This window comes from Oncorhynchus mykiss, chromosome 10 (assembly GCF_057628025.1).
Source record: "Oncorhynchus mykiss isolate SJ-2025 chromosome 10, ASM5762802v1, whole genome shotgun sequence".
Classification (NCBI taxonomy): domain Eukaryota; kingdom Metazoa; phylum Chordata; class Actinopteri; order Salmoniformes; family Salmonidae; genus Oncorhynchus; species Oncorhynchus mykiss.
In genome coordinates, this window is record NC_143031.1 from 23,406,362 (window position 1) to 23,432,804 (window position 26,443).

Below are 26,443 nucleotides of genomic sequence, written 5' to 3' on the forward strand. Positions count from 1 at the left end.
TCATAATACCTTTCTAGGGGTCCTTTCTAGGGGGTTCTGTTGCATCTAGCATTGAGATGCATTTTTGATAACATATCTACAGTATTTAGCTTTTTAACGTATAGTAATGCTTACTAGGCGTTGTCCAATGAATTCTGTAACCCCTCCCTCTTCAAATCAGTGTAGATTGGAAAAAGCTGTTCAAAAGAAGACATTGTATTATCTGTGTACTCCCTGACGAAGGCCATGCAGCTGAAACCCAACAGAGTTTTTAAACTTTGTTTCCATTGAACATGCCATACAAATAAAGGCATTTTAATGAATTATATGAAGAGTGCCTTGGTCCTCCTTTCTTATTGTGTGTAGATTGATGAATGGGAAAAAATGATTAAATCAATTATAGAATAAGGCTGTAACATAACAAAATGTGGAAAAGGGGAGGGGGTTTGAATATTTTCCAAATGCACTGCATACCTAGTTTGAGAAACCGACACCTCACAAGTCCTCAATTGGCAGCTTCATTAAATGGTACCCACAAAACACCAGTCTCAACGTCAACAGTGAAGAGGCGACTCCAGGATGCTGGCCTTCTAGGCAGAGTTCCTCTGTCCAGTGTCTGAGTTATTTTGCGCATCTTAATATTTTATTTTTATTGGCCAGTCTGAGATATGGCTTTTCATTGCAACTCTGCCTAGAAGGCCAGCATCCCGGTGTCGCCTCTTCACTATTGACGTTGAGACTGATGTTTTGTGGGTAGTATTTAATGAAGCTGCCAGTTGAGGACTTGTGAGGCGTCTGTTTCTCAAACTAGACACTAATGTACTTGTCCTCTTGCTCAGTTGTGCACTGGGGCCTCCCACCACTATTTCTATTCTGGTTAGAGACCATTTGCGCTGTTCTGTGAAGGGAGTAGTACACAGTGTTGTACGAGATCTTCAGTTTCTTGGCAATTTCTTGCATGGAATAGCCTTCATTTCTCAGAACAAGAAAAGACTGATGAGTTTCAGAAGAAAGGTCTTTGTTTCTGGCCATTTTGAGGCTGTAATCAAACCCACAAATGCTGATGCTCCAGATACTCAACAAGTCGAAAGAAGGTCAGTTGTTTTGCTTCTTTAATCAGAACAACAGTTTTCAGCTGTGCTAACATAATTGCAAAATGGTTATTTAATGATCAATTAGCCTTTTAAATGATACACTTGGATTAGCAAACACAATGTGATATTGGAACACAGGAGTGATGGTTGCTGATAATGGCCCTCTGTATGCCTATTTAGATATTCCATGAAAAATCTTTCTGATCAATTTGATGTTATTTTAATGGACAAAAAAAAGTGATTTTCTTTCAAAAACAAGGACATTTCTAAGTGACCCCAAACTTTTGAACAGTAGGATATATATTATAGATTATATAATATATACTGTATAATACACTGTATATACTGTATATATTTCCTTTTTATGTTTATTTTTTGCTGCATCTTGGGCCCCCCACAGGCCTGGGCACAGGGGCTTTAGCCTCGGTAAGCCACTGCATTAAGCCAGTCCTGGCTGCATTGTCTTTCATGTATTTCCTAGTTAATGTACAGAACATGGGAGTTTATCTCTTACATAATATGTAGGCCTAGGCTGTGCAATATGCAATCATGTGTACCAATGTACCACGGTTCTATTTGGGATTATAAACTGGGTCGTTTGAGCCCTGAATGCAGATTGGCTGAAAGCCATGGGTTCTCAGACCATATACCATGGGTATGACAAAATTAACTTTTTACTGTTTTAATTAAGTTGGTTACCAGATAATAGCAATAGGGCACCTATGGAGTTTGTGGTATAGGCTACATATGACCAATATACCATAGCTAATGGCTGTATCCAGGCACTCAACATTGCGTCGAGAGCAAGAACAGCCCTTAGCCTTGGTATATTGGTCATATACCTCATCTCCTCGGGCATTAATGCTTAAATAGAACTGCTGCACCGGTAGTGCGCTGCGAGGAATTCCGAGAGGGTGTTGCTAATGAGCACAGGTGGCGCACGTTGAGGTGGCAGTGCAGAGCTTTCTCATGATGACAACCATTTTATCCAAATATTCAATGTCCCAAAGCGTAAAAGGGAAAGTTGACGAATACATTTTTGTAGGCTTGGGCACTTGCCGAAGTCGTTCACTGGAACAATTCCTCGCGCCCGATGCTGAACGCCAAACGCGAGTCTGTCACGTCAACTGCCGCTGAGGTCACATTGCCTACTGTAAACGCGCTACCCCTTGTCTTTTCTCTGGCGGAAGGAAGCAAATTGAAAGACTTCACATTACCCAAAGTGAAATTGCGCACTGATAACGGGAAGACCGTATACGTTACTACTGGAAACAGAGATTGTGGGGTGACCGAAGGCGCATACTGAACTATGGAGATGTATACTTTGCGGAAATTTGGCACCTTGCTGTCACTTGCATTTCTCTTGTATTTTCCAGGTAAGACGATGGTCATTTTGAGTTTGAATTAACGCATTTTCTTCTCTTAAGTGGTGTTGTTTTTCAATTGCTTATTGTGGATATTTTAAGGTGTTTGTAACCAACCAAAAATTGTCGAGCTAACACCGACAACATATAATTTTTTTTATTGGTGCCTCTGAATGACAGGAACCTACAAGACCGAATAGCCAGTAATACTAAAATGAATAATTGAAATATGGAGAAGTGGACGATTTAATATTCCTCAATTTAACATTCTGATTTAAATCTGAAACATCGGTTTGTTTTCCATGGGATTTGAAACAAGTGTGTTATGCATAATTCTGAGCCCTGAGGCAGGGAAGAACAATTAATTTATTAGATGGACAGACACTGCCTGAACAGTGGGTTTACACTGTTTAGCAAAGTGTCGTTTCGTCACTGTCAAGCTTTCTAACGTCAACAGTCTTGGTCATACTAGTGAGATTACTCTTACAATTTAACCACGTTTTAAATACAACAGGGTTGCAAAATTCCAGGAATTTTACCCACATTCTCAGGTTTTCCAGATATCCTGGTTGAAAGAACTGGAATAAAGAGGGAATAACAGGAAATCCAGCAATCCTCTAATCAGGTTTTCTAGAAATCCTTGTAATTTTGAGAAAGTTTACTGGAATTTTGCAACCCTAATTATGGTACTAATTTTGTTTATTGACCATGTTAAAAAAAAGTCTGCCATTTGTCTGGTTTTAGAATTGGACACAATTTTCAAAATATTGTACACTTGACCTATTTTAAATCGGTAATGTTTTTGTCAAATTTATCCTTCAGTTTATATCCTTTTGTTTCCAAAACAATCACATGTGCTGATGCAGGCAATCTCACCCTTTAGCTTATTTCACCTTAACAGGTGAGGCATTGCCAATAGTATTTCAAATAGTAAGGAGTATTACAAGGACTCATTCCTTGACACATGGTTAATGAAATCTATTCTCACACTCTTGTCTTGAGTATGAAGTGTAGAAAACTGCTAGGTAGCTGAACAATAACCTGTCGGACTTATTGCTATTATAATACAAATTTCTCAACATGAGTTTTCGGCCTTTACTTCAGCTGTTTGACTCTACAGCAGGTGTGTCCCCTGAGGGCCAAAGCATGGGAGGAAATGGTTGTGAATAGCATCCTGCTAACAGGAAGATTGCTCATTCTCTGGGCAAGCTACAGATTGTTACACCAGGGTAATGTGATTCACCAGGTTCTTGTATCCATTACTGGGAGTTGCAGGTTAGGTACTGTTTGGTGTAGCACAGATAATGTTCAACCAACCTTGAAGGGTAATGTCATATTCCTCATCTCCAGCACCACCCCAACATCAACATATGTGAAAATTGCGAGTATGTTTTGTTCTAAAGTATTTCCAATGACTACATTGTTGTGCAAACATGTATCTTCTAAAATGTCTGTGTCCAGTTGCAGGTGGTTCGTTTTGAATCTAGAAAATGCTCCGTTACTAAAATGAACTCTCCATGAAGTAATCCAGCAATGTGTACGTCGCCATCTTGTCTATTTCAAATCTTCTCTCGTTGACCGAGACAGGTGAGTGTCATCATGACATGCAGCACCACGTGTCTCAATCAATGAGAGATTCTCTATTTAAAATATGCTGGCGCAAAAATTGTTGGACACGTACATTTTAGAAGATGTGTGGGTGACTTGGTTGGTCTAAAATTCTGTGCTACACTAAACGGTACATAAACTGTAACTCCCAGTACTGGATACCAAAACTCTGTGGTAAAATCACATTATCTGGTGTAACAATCTGTAGCCATCTCCTGGCATGCCTTCATCCCTATGGCTATGTTTCATAATTAGTCATGTAAGGAATTTGTGTTCTTGAAAACAGGATAACCTGTGGTGTTTTTTTTGCCTTTTCAATCAAATGATTAACGAATAATGTAAATTAGTTTTGTGTATGAATTTGGGAAAACTAGTGTCTTGGAACTTGAGTTAAAGTATGCGACATTATACTAATGAGTATTGTTAGTACACTGCTGCACAGCGTGTGTGTGTGGCACCCCATGCCATTAAAATACTATCAAGCCAGGCGCCAGCATTGTTGTTTTCATGGCAGCTTCTTGCGCAGTTGGTCATTTAGAAGCTAGGTTTGTTTAATTTGTAACTTTAGCATGCTCTCTGTTCTTTCAACACAGCAGGACATGTTGCCATGTCAGGCACTATAAGACATACAGTAATCATATTTCATAGGCCCACCACATGATGTTATTTACATTGTCCCGAGATCCCTAAATCAATTAGGATTTTCAAGTCAGACCCTAGTCGTTTTGGTTTAGCTCATTTGAATTCCATTAGTCTAAGTTCAATTGGTTGACTACATAATTATGTTGTAACTGTTTAAATGACCTTGTGGTGTTTCCAGTACTTTACAGAATCTCATTCTGAAAATAAATTAGTTTCATTTTTTCCCCCCCACAAGTTGATGTCCCTGGACTTGTTTTTGCTAATTTCTGAAGTGGGTAAGGTGGGTCAAAGGAAAGCTGTACCAGTATTGTTACACTTGAAAGCTTTTTGCTTTTTCAGTCTGATCGCAAGAGTTGGTTCAGGGTTATCTGGATAATTTGGATCAGTAATGTATATGGAGAACATACAGTTGAAGTTGGAAGTTTACATAACAATTCCAACATAAGTTTAACTTGTTTTTCAACCATTCCACAAATGTCTTGTTAACTTGTTGAGTGTAGGGGGCAGTATTTTTTGTGTTTGGATGAAAAACGTACCCAATTGAAACTGCCTATTTCTCAGGCCCAGAAACTAGAATATGCATTTAATTGTCAGATTAGGATAGAAAACACTAAAGTTTCCAAAACTGTCAAAATATTGTCTGTCTGTGCGTATTACAGAACTGATATTACAGGCGAAATCCTGAGGAAAATCCAACCAGGAAGTGCTGTTTTTCCTGCATCCATTGGATGCCTTGCCTCCATTTAAAGGGATATCAACCAGATTCATTTTCCAATGGCTTCCTCAAGGTGTGAGCAGTCTTTAGACATAGTTTCAGGCTTTTATTTTGAAAAAAATAGTGAGAAAGAACCCATTGCGTCAGTGGATGGCTGGGTGCCAGTAGAGTTTTGCATGCGGAACAGCCATTTTCTCTCTCTCTCCTATTGAAGAAGCTACAGTCCTGGTTGATATATTATCAACATATATTGTAAAAACAACCTGAGGATTGCTTGATTATAAAAAACGTTTGACAAGTTTCTACGAACCTTACGGATACTATTTGGAATTTTTGTCTGCGACATCGTGACCGCTCGAGCCTGTGGATTTCTGAACATAACGCGCCAACCAAATGGAGGTATTTTGGATATAAAAATTATCTTAAAGGAACATTTATTGTGTAACTGGGAGTCTCGTGAGTGCAAACATCCGACGATCATCAAAGGTAAGCGATTTAATATATTGCTTTTCTGACTTTCGTGACCAATCTACTCGGCAGCTAGCTGTTTGTAATATTTTGTCTACTGAGAGAGATGTCCTTACATAAACGCTTGGTATGGTTTCGCCGAAAAGCTTTATTGAAATCTGACACACCAGGTGGATTAACAACAAGCTAAGCTGTGTTTTGCTATATTGCACTTGTGATTTCATGAAAATTCAATATTTTTAGTAATTTAATTTGAATTTGGCTCTCTATAATTCAGCGGATGTTAATGAAAATTATCCCGGTAACGGGATGGGTGCATCAAGAAGTTAACTATAATTAGGACATCTACTTTGAATGACACAAGTAATATTTCCAAAAATTGTTTAGACAGATTAATTCACTATCACAATTCCAGTGAGTCAGAAGTTTACATACACTAAGTTGACTGTGCCTTCAAACAGCTTGGACAATTCCAGAAAATGATGTCATGGCTTTAGAAGCTTCTGATATAGGCTAATTGACATCATTTGAGTCAATTGGTGGTGTACCTGTGGATGTATTTCAAGGCCCATCTTCAAACTCAGTGCCTCAGTGCTTGAGATAATTGGAAAATCAAAAGAAATCAGCCAAGACCTCAGAAGAAAGATTGTAGACCTCCACAAGTCTGGTCCATCCTTTGGAGCAATTTCCAAATTCCTGAAGGTACCACGTTCATCTGTACAAACAATAGTACGCAAGTATAAACACCATGGGACCGTGCATACCGCTCAGGAAGGAGACGTGTTCTGGCTCCTAGAGATGAACGTACTTTGTACGTCAATCCCAGAACAACAGCAAAGGACCTTGTGAAGATGCTTGAGGAAACCGATACAAAATGATCTTTATCCACAGTAAAACAAGTCCTATATCGACATAACCTGAAAGGCCGCTCGGCAAGGAAGAAGCCTCTGCTCCAAAATAGCCAGACTACGGTTTGCAACTTCACATGGGGACAAGATCGTACTTTTGGAGAAATGTCCTCTGGTGTGATGACACAAAAATATAACTGTTTGGAGGGAAAAGGGGGATGCTTGCAAGCCAAAGAACACCATCCCAACCGTGAAGCACAGGTGTGGCAGCATCATGTTGTGGGGGTGCTTTGCTGTAGGAAGGACTGGTGCACTTCATAAAATAGATTAAAACTATGTGGATATATTGAAGCAACATCTCAAGTCAGGAAGCTAAAGCTTGGTTGCAAATGGGTCTTCCAAATGGATAACGATCCCAAGCATACTTCCAAAGTTGTCAAAAATTGGCTTAAGGATGACAAAGCCCTGACCACAAAGCCCTGACCTCAATCCCATAGACAGTTTGTGGGCAGAACCGAAAAAGCATGTGTGAGCAAGGAGGCCTACAAACCTGACTTAGTTACACCAGCTCTGTCAGGAGGAATGGGCCAAAATTCACCCAATTTATTGTGAGAAGCTTGTGGAAGACTACCAGAAACTTTTGACCCAAGTTAAACATTTTTAAAGGCAATGCTCCCAAATGGTAATTGAGTGTATGTAAACTTCTGACCCACTGGGAATTTCATGAAAGCAATAAAAGCTGAAATATAATTTCTCTCTACTATTGACATTTCACATTCTTAAAATAGTGGTAATCCTAATTGACCTAAGACAGGGAATTTGTACTAGGAGTAAATGTCAGGAATTGTGAAACGGCATTAAAATGTATGTAAACTTCTGACTTCAACTGCACTTATTGAATAATTAGACCTAAATTGAATTACCTTTTTTACTTTCTGAACAAATAATTTATATTCAAAAGGCTATACTTGTTAGACGATGTGATAGGTAGATGGAACAAGCAACACGCTGGTTGATGACACAATACAGTCCTAACATATAAACTGACAGTGCACAAGCAAATGTTAATATTACCCAGCTCGACGATAATGACTAGCCTCATTGTTCTGCCAGAACGATTTATCACTCCCCTGTTTCTAGAGACATTGATTGACATTATGTGCAATGAAGTTGGCGCCGGAGGGGATGGCCGCCGTTTTACGATCTCCTAACCAATTGTGCTATGATGTGGTTTTTTTCCTCAATATTTGTAAATTATTTTGTACATAATGTTTCTGCAACCATCTTACGGCAGAAAGAGCTTCTGGATATCAGGACAGTGATCACTCACCTCGGATTAGACAAAGATTTATTTATTCTACAACTACAACCGCAGCATCAAGTAGGACTCACACGAAATTCTCCAAACAACCCACAAGGCAGACATCCCAATCAAAAGGAAGCGACGGAGAGGACGAAGAGCCGGATGCCTCGTCCGGACCCGCAGAAGACCACTAGGAAAGCTGCCGTTACCGCCAATATTACTCGCCAACGTGCAATCATTGGACAATAAACTAGACGGGGTAAGATCACGAATATCCTACAAATGGGACATAAAAAAACTGTAATATCCTATGCTTCACGGAATCGTGGCTGAATGACGACATGGACGGCATATTTGTAAACCGCTGGTGTATGAAATCTAAGGAAGTCTCTGGATTTTGCTCGCCTGAAGTAGAGTATATTGTGATAAACTGCAGGCCACACTACTTGCCTAGAGAGTTCTCAGCTAAACTTTTCGTGGCTGTTAATTTACCACCACAGATACAGTGCCTTGCGAAAGTATTCGGCCCCATTGAACTTTGCAACCTTTTGCCACATTTCAGGCTTCAAACATAAAGATATAAAACTGTATTTTTTTGAGAAGAATCAACATCAAGTGGGACACAATCATGAAGTGGAACGACATTTATTAGATATTTCAAACTTTTTTAACAAATCAAAAACTGAAAAATTGGGCGTGCAAAATTATTCAGCCCCTTTACTTTCAGTGCAGCAAACTCTCTCCAGAAGTTCAGTGAGGATCTCTGAATGATCCAATGTTGACCTAAATGACTAATGATGATAAATCCAATCCACCTGTGTGTAATCAAGTCTCCGTATAAATGCACCTGCACTGTGATAGTCTCAGAGGTCCGTCAAAAGCGCAGAGAGCATCATGAAGAACAAGGAACACACCAGGCAGGTCCGAGATACTGTTGTGAAGAAGTTTAAAGCCGGATTTGGATACAAAAAGATTTCCCAAGCTTTAAACATCCCAAGGAGCACTGTGCAAGCGATAATATTGAAATGGAAGGAGTATCAGACCACTGCAAATCTACCAAGACCTGGCCGTCCCTCTAAACTTTCAGCTCATACAAGGAGAAGACTGATCAGAGATGCAGCCAAGAGGCCCATGATCACTCTGGATGAACTGCAGAGATCTACAGCTGAGGTGGGAGACTCTGTCCATAGGACAACAATCAGTCGTATATTGCGCAAATCTGGCCTTTATGGAAGAGTGGCAAGAAGAAAGCCATTTCTTAAAGATATCCATAAAAAGTGTTGTTTAAAGTTTGCCACAAGCCACCTGGGAGACACACCAAACATGTGGAAGAAGGTGCTCTGTTCAGATGAAACCAAAATTGAACTTTTTGGCAACAATGCAAAACGTTATGTTTGGCGTAAAAGCAACACAGCTGAACACACCATCCCCACTGTCAAACATGGTGGTGGCAGCATCATGGTTTGGGCCTGCATTTCTTCAGCAGGGACAGGGAAGACGGTTAAAATTGATGGGAAGATGGATGGAGCCAAATACAGGACCATTCTGGAAGAACCTGATGGAGTCTGCAAAAGACCTGAGACTGGGACGGAGATTTGTCTTCCAACAAGACAATGATCCAAAACATAAAGCAAAATCTACAATGGAATGGTTCAAAAATAAACATATCCAGGTGTTAGAATGGCCAAGTCAAAGTCCAGACCTGAATCCAATCGAGAATCTGTGGAAAGAACTGAAAACTGCTGTTCACAAATGCTCTCCATCCAACCTCACTGAGCTCGAGCTGTTTTGCAAGGAGGAATGGGAAAAAATGTCAGTCTCTCGATGTGCAAAACTGATAGAGACATACCCCAAGCGACTTACAGCTGTAATCGCAGCAAAAGGTGGCGCTACAAAGTATTAACTTAAGGGGGCTGAATAATTTTGCACGCCCAATTTTTCAGTTTTTGATTTGTTAAGGAAGTTTGAAATATCACATAAATGTCGTTCCACTTCATGATTGTGTCCCACTTGTTGTTGATTCTTCACAAAAAAATACAGTTTTATATCTTTGTTTGAAGCCTGAAATGTGGCAAAAGGTCGCAAAGTTCAAGGGGGCCGAATACTTTCGCAAGGCACTGTATTTTTTTATTTTTTATTTTTTACTATGACAAAAGCCATTAGTGTTTAAAATAATAGTTGTAGTGTCATCTTGACCTGTGTGTAGGTCTCTCCCCCCCCTACAAACAAACACATGTTGTTTTGATGAATGAAGGACAGATACCAGTGTTTATCTTATCCCTTGTCCCCTATTTGTCATTCTGGTTGGGACAGGTGATATAGCTAGGAATCTGAGTCGATTTAATAGCAATTGGATAAGTGTGCCTTAAGCCTGGATTTCCTTTATGGGCAAAACCCCACTGTTTCCCCTCTGCTATAAAATGACTAATGTCCTCTGAAATCCACTGCAATCCCATATGGCAAATCAAGGCCCAGGCGCCATCAGCCAATCCTCCTACTGCAGCATACCGGTAATGTCAGAGAACAATATGCAAATACATGCTAGAACATGCCAATATGATCTCACTAGCTGGTGCTTGGCTCTGCCCACATCCATGCTTGTTCTGCCCACCATGATTAATTTGCGCCTATTGGAAACGAAAGGCTGTCTATATTGGGTTAGTTTTAAAAATGTTTGACCTCTATGAAAGCCCCAGCTAGCTAGACCAGAGCCTTGCAGACAGGAGGGAATAGCATGGCAATCCCTTTAACGGGATCGATATGACAACAGCCAGTGAAAGTGCAGGGCGCCAAATTCAAAACAGAAATCTCATAATTAAAATTCCTCAAACATGCATGTATCTTATACCGTTTTTAAGGTAATCTTGTTGTTAATCCCACCACAGTGTCCGATTTCAAATAGGCTTCACAGCGAAAGCACCATAAACGATTGTTCGGTCACCACCAACTCACAGAGAAACACAGCCATTTTTCCAACCAAAGAGATGAGTCGCAAAAAGTACAAATAGAGAGAGAATTAATCACTAACCTTTGATCTTCATCAGATGACACTCATATGACTTCATGTTACACAATACATGTATGTATAAAGTTAATAGTTATATAACAAAATCTCTGTATACATTGGCGCTTTACGTTCTCTAGTTCCAAAAACATCCGGTGATATTGCAGAGCCACATTTTACAGAAATACTCATTATAAATGTTGATGAAAATACAATTGTTAGACATGGAAATATAGATATACCTCTCCTTAATGCAGCCGCTGTGTTGGACTCAACAGATTTCAGAAATAACATTTATAAATATTCATCAGAATGCACTCCCAGGAATCCTAGTTCCACAAATGTTTGTTTTCTTCGATAATGTCCATTATTTATGTCCAAGTAGCTACTATTGTTAGGGCGTTTAGTACACAAGTCCAAAAGGTCGTGCAGGTCCAGCCGAACGTCGGACGAAAACTTCAAAAAGTTATATTACAGGTCGTAGAAACATTTCAAACTAACGTTCCAACCGGAGAATTCCATTGTCTGTAGAAAAGCAATCGAACGCAGGTCGCTATCATGTGAAATGCGTGTGACCAGGACCTGGCTCTCTGCCAGACCACTGACTCAAAGAGCTCTCATCCGGCCCCACCTCACAGTAGAAGCCTCATTCAAGTTTCTAAAGACGGTTGACATCTAGTGGAAGCCTTAGGAAGTGCAACATAACCAATATCCCACTGTGTATTCAATAGGTGCTGGGTTGACAATCGACCAACCTCAGATTTCCCACTTCCTGTTTGGATTTCTTCTCAGGTTTTTGCCTGCCATATGAGTTCTGTTATACTCCGACATCATTCAAACAGTTTTAGAAACTTCAGTGTTTTGTATCCTATACTAATATGCATATATTAGCAACTGGGACTGAGGAGCAGGCCGTTTACTCTGGGCACCTTTCATCCAAGCTACTCAATACTGCCCCTGCAGCCATAAGAAGTTAAACAAAACATATAAATTCAGCAAAAATCTTGGAAATTGTTTTTCATTAGGACCTAATCTATGGATTTCACATGACTGGGAATACAGATACCTTTACAAATAAATAAAAAAATAGGTAGGGGTGTGGATCAGAAAACCAGTGAGTGTCTGGTGTGACCACCATTTGCCTCATGCAGCGCGACACCTCTCCTTCGCATAGAGTTGAGCAGCCTGTTGATTGTGGAATGTTGTCCCACTCCTCCTCTGGCTGAGTTGCTGGATATTGGCGGGAACTGGAACACGCTGTCATACACATCGATCTAGAGCACCCCAAACATGCTGAATGGGCGACATGTCTGAGTATGCAGGCCATGGAAGGACTGGGGCATTTTCAGCTTCCAGGAATTGTGTACAGATCCTTATGACATGGGGCCACGCATTATCATGCTGAAACATTAATTGATAGCGGTGTATGGGAAGAACCATGGGCCTCAGGATCTAGTTACGGTATCTCTGCATTAAAATGCAATTTTGTTCGTAGCTTATGCCTGCCCATACCTTAACCCCACTGCCACCTTGTGGCACCGCTCACCCACACAACCTCATTGTCTACGGTTGTGGAGCCTCTTGGACATACTGCCAAATTCTCTAAAATGAGGCAGCTTAAGGTAGAGAAGTGAACATCCAATTATCTGGCAACAGCTCAGGTGGACAATTGCACGCTGCCTCAATTTTAAGACATCTGTGGCATTATGTTGACACAACTTCACATTTTAGTGGCATTTTATTGTCCCCAGCACAAGGTGCACCTGTGTAATGATCATGCTGTTTAATCAGCTTCTTGATATGCCACACCTGTCAAAGGGATGGATTATCTTGGCAAAAAAGAAATGCTCACTTGCAGGGATGTAAACAAATTAGTGCATCTTGCATGTCTTTCACAGCTGGCCCCTCTGCCTGCTCAGCAGAACTTTACCCCAGGGTGGACAGGTCAGCCTCCCTCCTCCCTCCCCAGAGGGCTGGAGCTCAAGCGTCTCATCAGCACCTCAGGTCAGCCATGAGGTTAGAACAAGTACACCTCAATACACTGAAAACAAGCTGGGATAGGAGGTGAAAGCATGTAGTGTGTGGGGGTGTGTGTTATATAGATCCATAGGCAAGCCTTTACTTTGTAGCTTTAACTTTTTTTATTTGCTCTTACCTTCCCTCCAGTCCTCTCAGCCTTCCCATGGTGCTGTGTAATTACAGGATTTCTGTTTTTTGGTCACACAACAGTCCTCTGGAGCCATAGTGTGTGTGTGGTTTGGAGCTCGGAGGTGCAGCTTTCTCTCTTTTGAACTGTAATTGTTGTTTATGTAAGGCATCCCCAGAGTGTTAGTGTGCTGTACACACATTTTATAATGTGCTCCTTGTGCAGAAAAGTATGAAAGATATCCCAATTTCACAATTTCTGTCAATCTCCCACCCTGTCATTGTTGTCTGAGAATTGTCATAATTAAATCATACTTCTTAATTCTACACAGAAGTGACTGCAGCCTTGAGATAAAACATGGGATGCTAATTGAATTAGGAACCTCAAGTGTGTTCTCACTAAAATAGTATTGTACAAATGTAATTTCCATGACCCTCGCCAAAGGAAGTGCTTGATAAGCTGTTTTTGGGCCCAGAAGTCACTTTCTGTCATCACTTGTAGTAGACAATGCCCCACCAGCATTAAATGGCCACTAAAGGCATTGATTTTTGAGGACTATTTGCCTCCGGGGTTGACTTTTCTGTCATTGTCGCCAACTGTTTAGTCAACGTTGCTGTGGCCCCTTTCAGTTTTGAATGGTCATGTTGGCTTCAGTAGCTTCCCTTACTGTATTAGGAACTGATGTAAACTAAATGCATACTATGCTATACCTTTTGTAAGACGTTGCATTAGCATAATGCAGTGATTCCCAAACCTCTTTGAACGCTTCCTCCTCCCCTAGATCTTTCTCTGCCTTTTGGTTTGTCCCCTTCTGCTAGCGATTGAGGAATTTCCTCATGTTTGGTGGTTACTTGTTTTTTCTGTATGCATCTACAATAGCCTACAAAGGCACAGCACCGTACCACACAGAGCCTCCATAATCTCTCTGGATGTCTTTTAAAAAGGTAGAAGTTTTTAAACTGAATGCTAAACAGGATATATTAGGATTAAGTCTGAAGTCAGTCTAGATTAGTGTTACTTCAATGTTTTTCTGGCGAGTGGAAGGAAAATATGTAAATGCTACTGTTAACCAACTGCCGTACAAATAATACATTTCCTTGAGGGGGAACTATCCACCTTGAGCGTTGGGATTCAAAAATAGGCATAAGATCTGTAGGTAAACGGGTGTGCTTTGCTACTGTAGGTTTAGACAGCCACAAATGGTGCTTAACGTGTACATTACAAATGCTTTGTACTGAGACAAACGGTTTATGCAAAGACGAAGTGTGATGGTCGGCCATTTGTTAGTCCACGTGGTCATTGATGTTTTGAAACTTCATTAGTGACTGTTCATTACAGCTATTGATTTCTCAGGGAGTTACGATCCATGGGAGTCATGTCCATTAACCTAATCATTAAGCACAGTAAGGAAGGTTAGTGGGCCACTCGGTTTAGATCTTGTTTGGGTTTCCACATCTACTCTTTGCCCTGAAATATATCCATGACACAGTATTTGACCTGGTCTCAGCCCGTACCCAGGACAGACTTATCGTGACCCGTGATGCTGCATAATTGCACTCATTTTGAGATGAGGCTTGACAGAAAGTAGTAATGCTCGACTCCCTAGAAGATTGTTTGGTTTGACTGTTATCCTGAACTGGGCAGGAGTAGACGCACACAAGCTCTAACAGTCTCACAGAGCCATGTGTTGAAAAAGCACTGTAGAAATGCAATGCAGCAATCATCCAAGTTACATTCAGTGACCAACTCCTAATCAGTCCCCATAACGCTCTTTGCATACCCTACCGCTATTTGCTCTTCCAGTGCAACCCGCTCACCACCAGCGACTCAGAGATTCATCCATTTATCTCTATTCATTTTGCCCATGTCCACTCGGGTGACACGACTGGCTGTCTCATACTTTTCCTTTTAATCTCCTCCTTAATCACTTTGGGTCTCCCGACCTCGGCGGTTGAATTCGTCACCGAAAATAAAAACCTCCTATTGCAGTTAATAACACACATTTTCGGATTCTGAGATCGCAACGGTATTACCCCCTAACATTACCTGTCATCAAAGAAGACCTAAGGAAGACACATCGAGAAATGAGACTAAGAAATGATCAGGCCCCTAACAGTGCTAGGAGGCTCATCGCCTCATCGGTCTTTACTGCCAGTGTAAAAATAGTCATGTGGGTGTCAAGGACATCCCACAATATTTTTTTCCTTGACAAGCTATCAATAATTCAGTCTAATTATCCCTCCACTTGATCAAGTGACCCTACTCCTTCAGATGAACTGTTTCGCCCATTACCTGCCAATCATAGGGAACACGGCTACTATGTCTGTCTTTGGGAATACTGATTAAAAGCAACACGGAATGTTGCTACTTTCACGTGACGATAGACAAACCGGTAGTCCAGTGTTATTGTTGAGTCTTATCATTATCGGAAATTGGGATTGTTTTCCCTGACAACTTCAAAGTTGAGTGTATGGTTGGTTATACACTGAGTGTACAAAACATTAGAACACCTTCCTAATATTGAGTTGCACCCACTTTTGCCCTCAGAACAGCCTCAATTTGTGAACTCTACAAGGTGTCAAAAGCGTTAAGGGATGCTGGCCCATGTTGATTCCAATGCTTCCCACAGTTGTCAAGTTTGATGTAACATTTTTGCGTGTGGAAAAACCCAGCAGCATTGCAGTTCTTGACACACCGAAGCCGGTGTGCCTGGCACCTACTACCATAGGCACTTAAATATTTTGTCTTGCCTATTCACCCTCTGAATGGCACACTTATTTTTTTATTTCACCTTTATTTAACCAGGTAGGCCAGTTGAGAACAAGTTCTCATTTACCACTGCGACCTGGCCAAGATGAAGCAAAGCAGTGTAACAAAAACAACAGTTGGACATGGGATAAACAAACGAACAGTCAATAACACAATAGAAAAGTCTGTACAGTGTGTGCAAATGTAGTAAGATTAGGGAGGTAAGGCAATAAATAGGCCATAGATGCAAAATAATTACAATTTAGCATTAACACTGGAGTGATTAATGTGCAAGTAGAGATACTGGGGTGCAAAAGAGCAAAAATAAATAACAAAATGGGGATGAGGTAGTTGGGTGGGCTATTTACAGATGGGCTGTGTACAGGTGCAGTGATTGGTAAGCTGCTCTGACAGCTGATGCTTAAAGTTAGAGAGGGAGATATGAGTCTCCAGCTTCAGTTTTATTTATTTTCCCCCCCAATTTGTTCCAGTCATTGGCAGCAGAGAATTGTAAGGAAAGGCGGCCAAATTAGGTGTTGGCTTTGGGGATGACCAGTGAAATATACCTGCTGGAGTGAGTGCTACGTGTGGGTGTTGCGATGGTAAGCTGAGATAAGGCGGGGCTTTACCTAGCAAAGACTTATAGATGACCTGGAGCCAGTGGGTTTGGCGATGAATAAAGTTGAAGTCGAAAGTTTACATACACCTTAGCCAAATATATTTGAACTCAGTTTTCCCCAACTTGTCTTAGGTCAGTTAGGATCACTACTTTATTTTAAGAATGTGAAATGTCAATGTTGCATCTTGAGATGTTGCTTCAATATATCCACATAATTTCCCTCCCTCATGATGCCATCTATTTTGTGAATAGCACCAGTCCCTCCTGCAGCAAAGCACCCCTACAACATGATGCTGCCAACCCAGTGCTTCACGGTTGGAATGGTAGTTGTTTGGCTTGCAAGCCCCCTTCCCCCTTTTTCCTCCGAAACATAACGATGGTCATTATTGTTTCATCAGACCAGAGGACATTTCTCCAAAAAGTACGATCTTTGTCCCCATGTGCAAATAGTAGTCTGGCTTTTTTATGGAGGTTTTGGAGCAGTGGCTTTTTCCATGCCGAGTGGCCTTTCAGGTTATGTCGATATAGGACTCGTTTTAATTTTGTACCGGTTTCCTCCAGCATCTTCACAAGGTCCTTTTGCTGTTGTTCTTGATTTGCACTTTTCGCACCAAATTACGTTCATCTCTAGGAGACAGAATGCGTCTCCTTCCTGAACGGTATGGTGGCTGCATGGTCCCATCGTGTTTATAATTGCGTACTTTTGTTGGTACAGATGAACATGGTACCTTCAGGCCTTTTAAATTGTTCCCAGGGATTAACCAGACCTGTGGAGGTCTACAATTCTTTTTTGGAGGTCTTGGCTGATTTCTTTTGATTTTCCAATGATGTCAAGCAAAGAGGCACTGAGTTGGAAGGTAGGCCTTGAAATACACTGCTCAAAAAAATAAAGGGAACACTAAAATAACACCCTAGATCTGAATGAATGAAATATTCTAATTAAATACTTTTTTCTTTACATAGTTGAATGTGCTGACAACAAACTCACACAAAATTATCAATGGAAATCAAATGTATCAACCCATGGAGGTCTGGATTTGGAGTCACACTCTAAATTAAAGTGGAAAACCACACTACAGGCTGATCCAACTTTGATGTAATGTCCTTAAAACAAGTCCAAATGAGGCTCCGTAGTGTGTGTGACCTGTATGACCTCCCTACAACACCTGGGCATGCTCCTGATGAGGTGGCGGATGGTCTCCTGAGGGATCTCCTCCCAGACCTGGACTAAAGCTTCCGCCAACTCCTGGACAGTCTGTGGTGCAACGTGGCGTTGGTGGATGGAGCGAGACATGATGTCCCAGATGTGCTCAATTGGATTCAGGTCTGGGGAACGGGTGGGCCAGTCCATAGCATCAATGCCTTCCTCTTGCAGGAACTGCTGACACACTCCAGCCACATGAGGTCTAGCATTTTCTTGCATTAGGAGGAACCCAGGGCCAACCGCACCAGCATATGGTCTCACAAGGGGTCTGAGGATCTCATCTCGGTACCTAATGGCAGTCAGGCTACCTCTGGCGAGCACATGGAGGGCTGTGCGGCCCCCCAAAGAAATGCCACCCCACACCATGACTGACCCACCGCCAAACCGGTCATGCTGGAGGATGTTGCAGGCAGCAGAACGTTCTCCACGGCGTCTCCAGACTCTGTCACGTCTGTCACATGTGCTCAGTGTGAACCTGCTTTCATCTGTGAAGAGCACAGGGCGCCAGTGGCGAATTTGCCAATCTTGGTGTTCTTTGGCAAATGCCAAACGTTCTGCACGGTGTTGGGCTGTAAGCACAATCCCCACCTGTGGACATCGGGCTCTCATACCACCCTCATGGAGTCTGTTTCTGACCGTTTGAGCAGACACATGCACATTTGTGGCCTGCCTGAGGTCATTTGCAGGGCTCTGGCAGTGCTCCTCCTGCTCCTCCTTGCACACAGGCGGAGGTAGCGGTCCTGCTGCTGGGTTGTTGCCCTCCTACGGCCTCCTCAACGTCTCCTGATGTACTGGCCTGTCTCCTGGTAGCGCCTCCATGCTCTGGACACTACGCAGACAGACACAGCAAACCTTCTTGCCACAGCTCGCATTGATGTGGCATCCTGGATGAGCTGCACTACCTGAGCCACTTGTGTGGGTTGTAGACTCCGTCTCATGCTACCACTAGAGTGAAAGCACCACCAGCATTCAAAAGTGACCAAAACATCAGCCAGGAAGCATAGGAACTGAGAAGTGGTCTGTGGTCACCACCTGCAGAACCACTCCTTTATTGGGGGTGTCTTGCTAATTGCCTACCATTTCCACCTGTTGTCTATTCCATTTGCACAACAGCATGCGTGTAAAGGAAATAATGAATGGGGCCATGTATTGTGAGATTTTGAGTGAAAACCTCCTTCCATCAGCAAGGGCATTGAAGATGAAACGTGACAGGGTCTTTCAGCATGATAATGATCCCAAACACACCGCCCGGGCAACGAAGGAGTGGCTTCGTAAGAAGCATTTCAAGGTCCTGGAGTGGCCTAGCTAGTCTCCAGATCTCAACCCAATAGAAAATCTTTGGAGGGAGTTGAAAGTCTGTGTTGCCCAGCAACAGCCTCAAAACATCACTGCTCTAGAGTAGATCTGCATGGAGGAATGGGCCAAAATACCAGCAACAGTGTTTGAAAACCTTGTGAAGACTTACAGAAAACATTTGACCTCTTGTCATTGGCAACAAAGGGTATATGACAAAGTATTGAGAAACTTTTTTGTTATTGACTAAATACTTATTTTCCACCATAATTTGCAAATAAATTCATTAAAACTCCTACAATGTGATTTTGTGGATTTTTTTTTTCTTCTCATTCTGTCATAGTTGAAGTGTACCTATGATGAAAATGACAGGCCTCATCTTTTTAAGTGGGAGAACTTGCACAATTGGTGGCTGACTAAATACTTTTTTGCCCCATTTGAGGGGTGGTCGTTTGACCGTGGACGCAGACAGTGATTGCTGAGGTCCTGTTTGAAGAAAGTAGAGGTGTATTTAGAGGGCAAGTTGGTCAGGATGATGTCTATGAGGGTGCCCATGGTTACGGATTTAGGGTTGTACCTGGTAGGTTCCTTGATAATTTTGTGTGAGGTTGAGGGCCTCTAGCTTAGATTGTATGATGGCCGGGGTGTTAAGCATGTCCCAGTTTGTTTCACATAACAGTACGAAATCTGAAGATGGATGGGGGGGCAATCAATTCACATATGGTGTCCAGGGCACAGCTGGGGGCTGAGGGGGGGGGGGGGGTGTCTATAACAAGCGGCAACGATAAGAGACTTGTTTCTGGAAAGGTGGATTTTTAAAAGTAGAAGCTTGAATTGTTTGGGCACAGACCTGGATTGTATGACAGAACTCTGCAGGTTATCTCTGCTGTAGATTGCAATGCCGCCCCCTTTGGCAGTTCTATCTTGTTGGAAAATGTTGTAGTTGGGGATGGGAATTTTTGGTGGCCTTCCTAAGCTAGGATTCAGACATGGCTAGGACGCATACACAATCAATGTCTCAATTGTATCAAGGCTTAGGTTAAAGAAGGATTTCTGTCTCCTCCCCTTCATTTACTCTGATTTTTTTGAAGTGCATTTAATAAGGGACAATAGCTTTCACCTGGTCTTGGAAAGAGTAGGTGTTAATGGTTTGTACACTCAGTATATAGTTAGTTGCTGGAGCACATGTTATGTGGTCTGCTTTGTTCTTGTGGCAGTCTACTAGTTTAGTTAGCCCAGATCCTGGAGATGTATATGGACTTGAACATGGCTTCTGAAGGACCCACTGAGTGTCCATTATATGGAGTCAACACGCACAGGCAATCCTTCCTGAGCCCTCTCGGTTGAGATCTGCGAGACTAATAATCACGCTTTATTGGTCACATGCACATATTTATCAGCTGTTATTGTGGGTGTATGGAAATACTTGTGTTCCTAGCTCCAACGGTGCAGTAGTATCTTCCAATACACACCTAATAGTTAAAGAATGGAATTAAGAAATATATAAATATTAGATTGAGACATGTCGGAGTGGCATTGACTAAAATACTGCTTTACTCCTCTCATATGTATACTGTATGTAAACATTATTAAAGTGACTATAGTGTTCCATTTATTAACATGGCTAGTGATTCCAAGTCTGTATATAGGGAAGCAGGGTTGAGTAGCCCAGTGGAAGTCTGCTAGTGATGGCTATTTTAATTGTGATGGCCTTGAGATCGAAGCTTTGATGCACCTGTACTCACCTCGCCTTCTGGATGGTAGCGGTGTGAACAGGCCTTGGCTCGGCTGATTGTCCTTGATGATATTTTTTGGCCTTCCTCTGACATTGGGTGCTGTAGGTGTCCTGGAGGGCAGGTAGTTTGCCCCCGGTGATGCGTTGGGCAGGCCGCACCACCCTCTGGAGAGCCCTGTGGTTGCGGGCGGTGCAGTTGCCATACCAGGCTGTGATATAGCCCGACAGGATGCTCTCGACTGTGCATCTGTAAACCAATAGCCTAGATTCCCTTGTGCAGGGGGAAGAGGACTTTTACAGTGCCCTCGGAAAGTATTCAGATCCCTTGACTTTTTCCACATTTTTGTTACGTTACAGCCCTATTCTAAAATCGATTTAAATATTTTTATATATCTATACACAATACTCTATACTGACAGTGAAATCCAGGTTTTTAGAAATGTTTGCAAATGTAAAATAAAATAAAAAAATAAAATAAAAAAACATACCTTTTGTGTTCAGACCCTTTGCCAGAAGACTCGAAATTGAGCTCCGGTGCATCCTGTTTCCATTGATCGTCTGTTTCTAAAACTTGATTGGAGTCCACCTGTGGTAAATGTTTCAATAGATTGGACTTGATTTGGAAAGGCACACCTGTCTATATGCGGTCCCACAGTTGACCGTGTATGTCAGAGCAAAAACCAAGCCATGAGGTTGAAGGAATTGTCCGTAACGCTCCAAGACAGTATTGTCGGCACAGATGTGGGGAAGGGTACCAAAAAACTTTCTGCAGCATTGAAGGTCCACAAGGACACAGTGGCCCCCATCATTCTTAAATGGAAGAAGTTTGGAACCACCAAGACTCTTGGTAGAACTGGCCACCCAGCCAAACTGAGCAGTCATGGGCTAAGGGCCTTGGTCAGGGAGGTGACCAAGAACTCGATGGTCACTCTGACAGAGCTCCAGAGTTCCTCTGTGGAGATGGTTGTCCTTCTGGGTGGTTCTCCCATCTCTGCAGCACTCCACCAATTCAGGCCATTACGGTAGTGGCCAGACGAAAGCCACTCTTCAGTAAAAGGCACATGACTGCCCACTTGCAGTTTGCCAAAAGGCACTTAAAAACTCTCAGACCATGAGAAACAAGATTCTCTGGTCTGATGTAACCAAGCTTGAACTCTTTGGCCTGAATGCCATGTCTGTAGTCAACCTGGCACCATCCCTATGGTGAAGAATGATGGTGGCAGCATCATGCTGTGGGGATGTTTTTCAGCGGCAGGGACTGGGATACTAGTCAGGATCAAGGGGAAAGATAAATTGAGCAAAGTATAGAGATCCTTGATGAAAACCTGCTCCAGAGCGCTCATGTCCTCAGACTGGGGTGAAGGTTCACCACCAGGACAATGACCCTAAGCACACGGCCAAGATGACACAGGAGTGGCTTCGAGACGAGTCTCAATGTCCTTGAGGGGCCCAGCCAGAGCCCGAACTTGAACCTGATCGAACATCTCAGGAAAGACCAGCAAATAGCTGTGCAGCAATGTTCCCCATCCAAATTGACAGAACTTGAGAGGATCTGCAGAGAAGAATGGAAGAAACTCTCCAAATACAGGTGTACTAAGCTTGTAGCGTCATACCAAAGTAGACGCAATGCTGTAGTCATTGTCAAAGATGCTTCAACAAGGTACCTAGTAAAGGGTCTAAATACTTATGTAAAATGTGATAATTTATTAAAAATAACTTTTTGCTTTTTCATTATGGCGTATTGTGTGTAGATGTGGGGAGGGAATGCAATTTATTCAATTTTAGAATAAGGCTGTAACGTAACTGTGGAAAAAGTCAAGGGGCCTGACTACTTTCTGAAGGCACTGTACTTGTGGCAATATGATTCCAGTCATACAGAACTGAGTATATAATTCAGTGGAATGAGTTTGACGTGATCTAGAAGCCTGGCACGTTGCATACGATGTTCATACCTGTAAGCTTAGAAAGCATAAGTGGGGAGGAGTCACTCTGGAGTGACTTGTTGAGCCACTCGCTACTCTTTCCATACAGAAATTGTGGTTGGCCACGTAGCCTCTCAGCTAGCTAACATCTCTGATAGCTTCTCATGCCTTTGACGCAACCACAGTCCCCCTGTGTGCATTCAGCAGAGAAAAGACTGATGGTGGTTATTGGTGCCCAAAGATTCAATTTTCCCCTTGGTTTCTAAGAACTGCACTTAGTTGGGTCAGGGTGTTGTATTCTTATTACTGCAGGTACATTTTGTCTGCAGTTTGGGGAAATTGTTTACCCATCCAAACGTTTTCACCTAGATATTTTCTAGTGCTTTTGGTGCCCTTCAGACCGACACTTCACTCTTCTTGTATTCATGTCCAGCGGTTTAAAATGGTAGTTTAAAGGTTTTAAATGTTCACCCTGGAACATAATTGTAATAACAATTCCCAGCTTCTGCACTCCACACAGTGACCAAATGTTCACATATTTGTTCATTGCAGGTCAGAGTGACCGAGTTAAGATGAAGAGAACCTGTGAGGCTGAGAAATACCTAGGGATTTGCTGAGCTATCAGTTTACCTACTGCCCGTCCCATGCCCTTCTCTCTCAATGCTGTTGTGTACAATCACTGAGTGGTGTTTGTTTAGCACCTATCGAGTATAGGCTACTGTACATTGCAGCTCTATTACACCTGTAAGCTCTAACTTGTCCCAAAAAAATGTTATGCCAGCTGTTTCCACTGCAGAAAATTCATTTCATTTGTAGGTCTAGATATCACATGATCATGGCACATGTGTGCGCAATGTGCATTGCCTTGTAAGGAGGAAAGTTCAGAAGGCTAAGTGAATTCTAATTAGGGTTAAGGTGCAATCCATTCACCAGAGGATTCATTGCCCACTTGTTCACCCCAACCCATGAATAGTTAAAGAGATGGAAACAAACTCGCATTCTATTAGACATGTCATAAACCAGATCCCATTTGGTACTACATCTACATTGAAATACATCTCTTCACATCATTTGTTATTCTGAATGCAAGCCAATGGACAAATCACACTGACTTTTTGGCAGAATTTCTTTTTTTTAAGTTAAATTTGGACCCTCAGATACAGAAGGGGGGGGGGTAAATGGAATAGTGAAATGCTCTGGAGAAGAGCCGATCCCCTGGTGCTGTTTATCAGCAGGAAAGCTCTGCGTCCTGGCCTTTTCCTCTTCCCTGACACTCCACTTCCTCTCCCGGCAGCCTGGGATTCCCAGATAAACTCCCGGGAACATTCCGCGGCCACGCACAATTCCATCCGCACTGATCCCACCCCTGATAACAACACAGAATGTATTTATTTGGGGAAAAAGGCATCTCTGGATTCTCAATTTAACGCAGGCTCAATACAGGAGACTGCTGGTCTGGACCAGAGTGTATGCACCAGTGAATCCTCATTGTAGCTGGAGAAAAGCATCCGGGGGTTTCTATGATGTAATATTGAAAAGCTGGGATCTGAGGGGTAATTGTATGGTCTGAAGAGCAACAAAGTATTATTTTCCCAGATAGAGGCTACCAATTCAAAGTCATCAGTTTGTGTCCCAGCTTTATCATAGGTTGCACAGGAATTAAATATTCACTCTGAACTACATTTCCTACAGCATATCCAAATCAAATTTTATTTGTCACATACGAATGGTTAGCATGTGTATGTGAAATGCTTGTGCTTCTAGTTCCGACAATGCATTAATAACCAACGAGTAATCTAACCTAACAATTCCACAACAAATACCTTACACTTGTGTGTGTATAAAGGGATAAAGAATATGTACATAAAGATATATGAATGAGTGATGGTACAGAACGGCATAGGCAAGATGCAGTAGATGGTATCGAGTACAGTATAGACATATGAGATGAGTAATGTATGGTATGTAAACATAAAAGTGGCATTGTTTTAAAGTGGCTAGTGATACATGTATTACATAAAGATGGCAAGATGCAGTAGATGGTATAGAGTACAGTATATAAGATGAGTAATGAACAGTGGGGCAAAAAAGTATTTTGTCAGCCACCAATTGTCCAAGTTCTCCCACTTAAAAAGATGAGAGGCCTGTAATTTTCATCATAGATACACTTCAACTATGACAGACAAAATGAGAAAAAAAATCCAGAAAATCACATTGTAGGATTTTTAATGAATTTATTTGCAAATTATGGTGGAAAATAAGTATTTGGTCAATAACAAAAGTTTCTCAATATTTAGTTATATACCCTTTGTTGGCAATGACAGAGGTCAAACGTTTTCTGTAAGTCTTCACAAGGTTCTCACACACTTTTGCTGGTATTTTGGCCCATTCCTCCATGCAGATCTCCTCTAGAGCAGTGATGTTTTGGGGCTGTTGCTGGGCAACACGGACTTTCAACTCCCTCCAAAGATTTTCTATGGGGTTGAGATCTGGAGACTGGCTAGGCCACTCCAGGACCATGAAATGCTTCTTACGAAGCCACTCCTTCGTGTGTTTGGGATCATTGTCATGCTGAAAGACCCAGCCACGTTTTATCTTGAGTTTTTACCAAAAAGTTATATTTTGGTTTCATCTGATCATATGACATTCTCCCAATCTTCTTCTGGATCATCCAAATGCTCTCTAGCAAACTTCAGATGGGCCTGGACATGTACTGGCTTAAGCAGGGGGACACGCCTGGCACTGCAGGATTTGAGTCCCTGGCGGCTTAGTGTGTTACTGATGGTAGGCTTTGTTACTTTGGTCCCAGCTCTCTACAGGTCATTCACTAGGTCCCCCCGTGTGGTTCTGGGATTTTTGCTCACAGTTCTTGTGATCATTTTGACCCCACGGGGTGAGATCTTGCGTGGAGCCCCAGATCGAGGGAGATTATCAGTGGTCTTGTATGTCTTCCATTTCCTGATAATTGCTCCCACAGTTGATTTCTTCAAACCAAGCTGTTTACCTATTGCAGATTCAGTCTTCCCAGCCTGGTGCAGGTCTACAATTTTGTTTCTGGTGTCCTTTGACAGCTCTTTGGTCTTGGCCATAGTGGAGTTTGGAGTGTGACTGTTTGAGGTTGTGGACAGGTGTCTTTTATACTGATAACAAGTTCAAACAGGTGCCATTAATACAGGTAACGAGTGGAGGACAGATGAGCCTCTTAAAGAAGAAGTTACAGCTCTGTGAGAGCCAGATATCTTGCTTGTTTGTAGGTGACCAAATACTTATTTTCCACCATAATTTGCAAATAAATTCATTAAAAATCCTACAATGTGATTTTTCTGGATTTTTTTCTCATTTTTTGTCATAGTTGAAGTGTACCTATGATGAAAATGACAGGCCTCATCTTTTTAAGTGGGAGAACTTGCACAGTTGGTGGCTGACAAAATACTTGTTTGCCCCACTGTATGTAAAGATTCTATTAAGTGGCATAGTTTAAAGTGATACATTTTTTACATACATTTTCAATTATTAAAGTGGCTGGTGTTGCGTCAGTATGTTGGCAGCAGCCACTCAATGTTAGTGGTGGCTGTTTTAACAGTCTGATGGCCTTGAGATAGAAGCTGTTTTTCAGTCTCTCGGTCCCTGCTTTGATACACCTGTACTGACCTCGCCTTCTGGATGATAGCGGGGTGAACAGGCAGTTGCTTGGGTGGTTGTTGTCCTTGATGATCTTTATGTTCTTCCTGTGACATCGGGTGGTGTAGGT

General features: G+C 42.0%; 1 protein-coding gene across 2 annotated transcripts in view; it reads left to right on the top strand.

Annotated features, from left to right (window-relative positions):
* Positions 1-1,891: 1,891 nt before the first annotated feature.
* Positions 1,892-26,443, top strand: part of LOC110533522 (endothelial cell-selective adhesion molecule) — a 54,261-nt gene continuing 29,709 nt past the window's right edge. For both annotated transcript variants that reach the window (XR_002474973.3, XM_021617814.3), the window contains exon 1: positions 1,892-2,449. Coding sequence is in view for 1 of the 2 variants with exons in the window: in XM_021617814.3 (XP_021473489.2) it covers positions 2,383-2,449 (67 nt within the window). In the remaining variant the exon portion in view is untranslated. The remainder of the gene's footprint in view (positions 2,450-26,443) is intronic.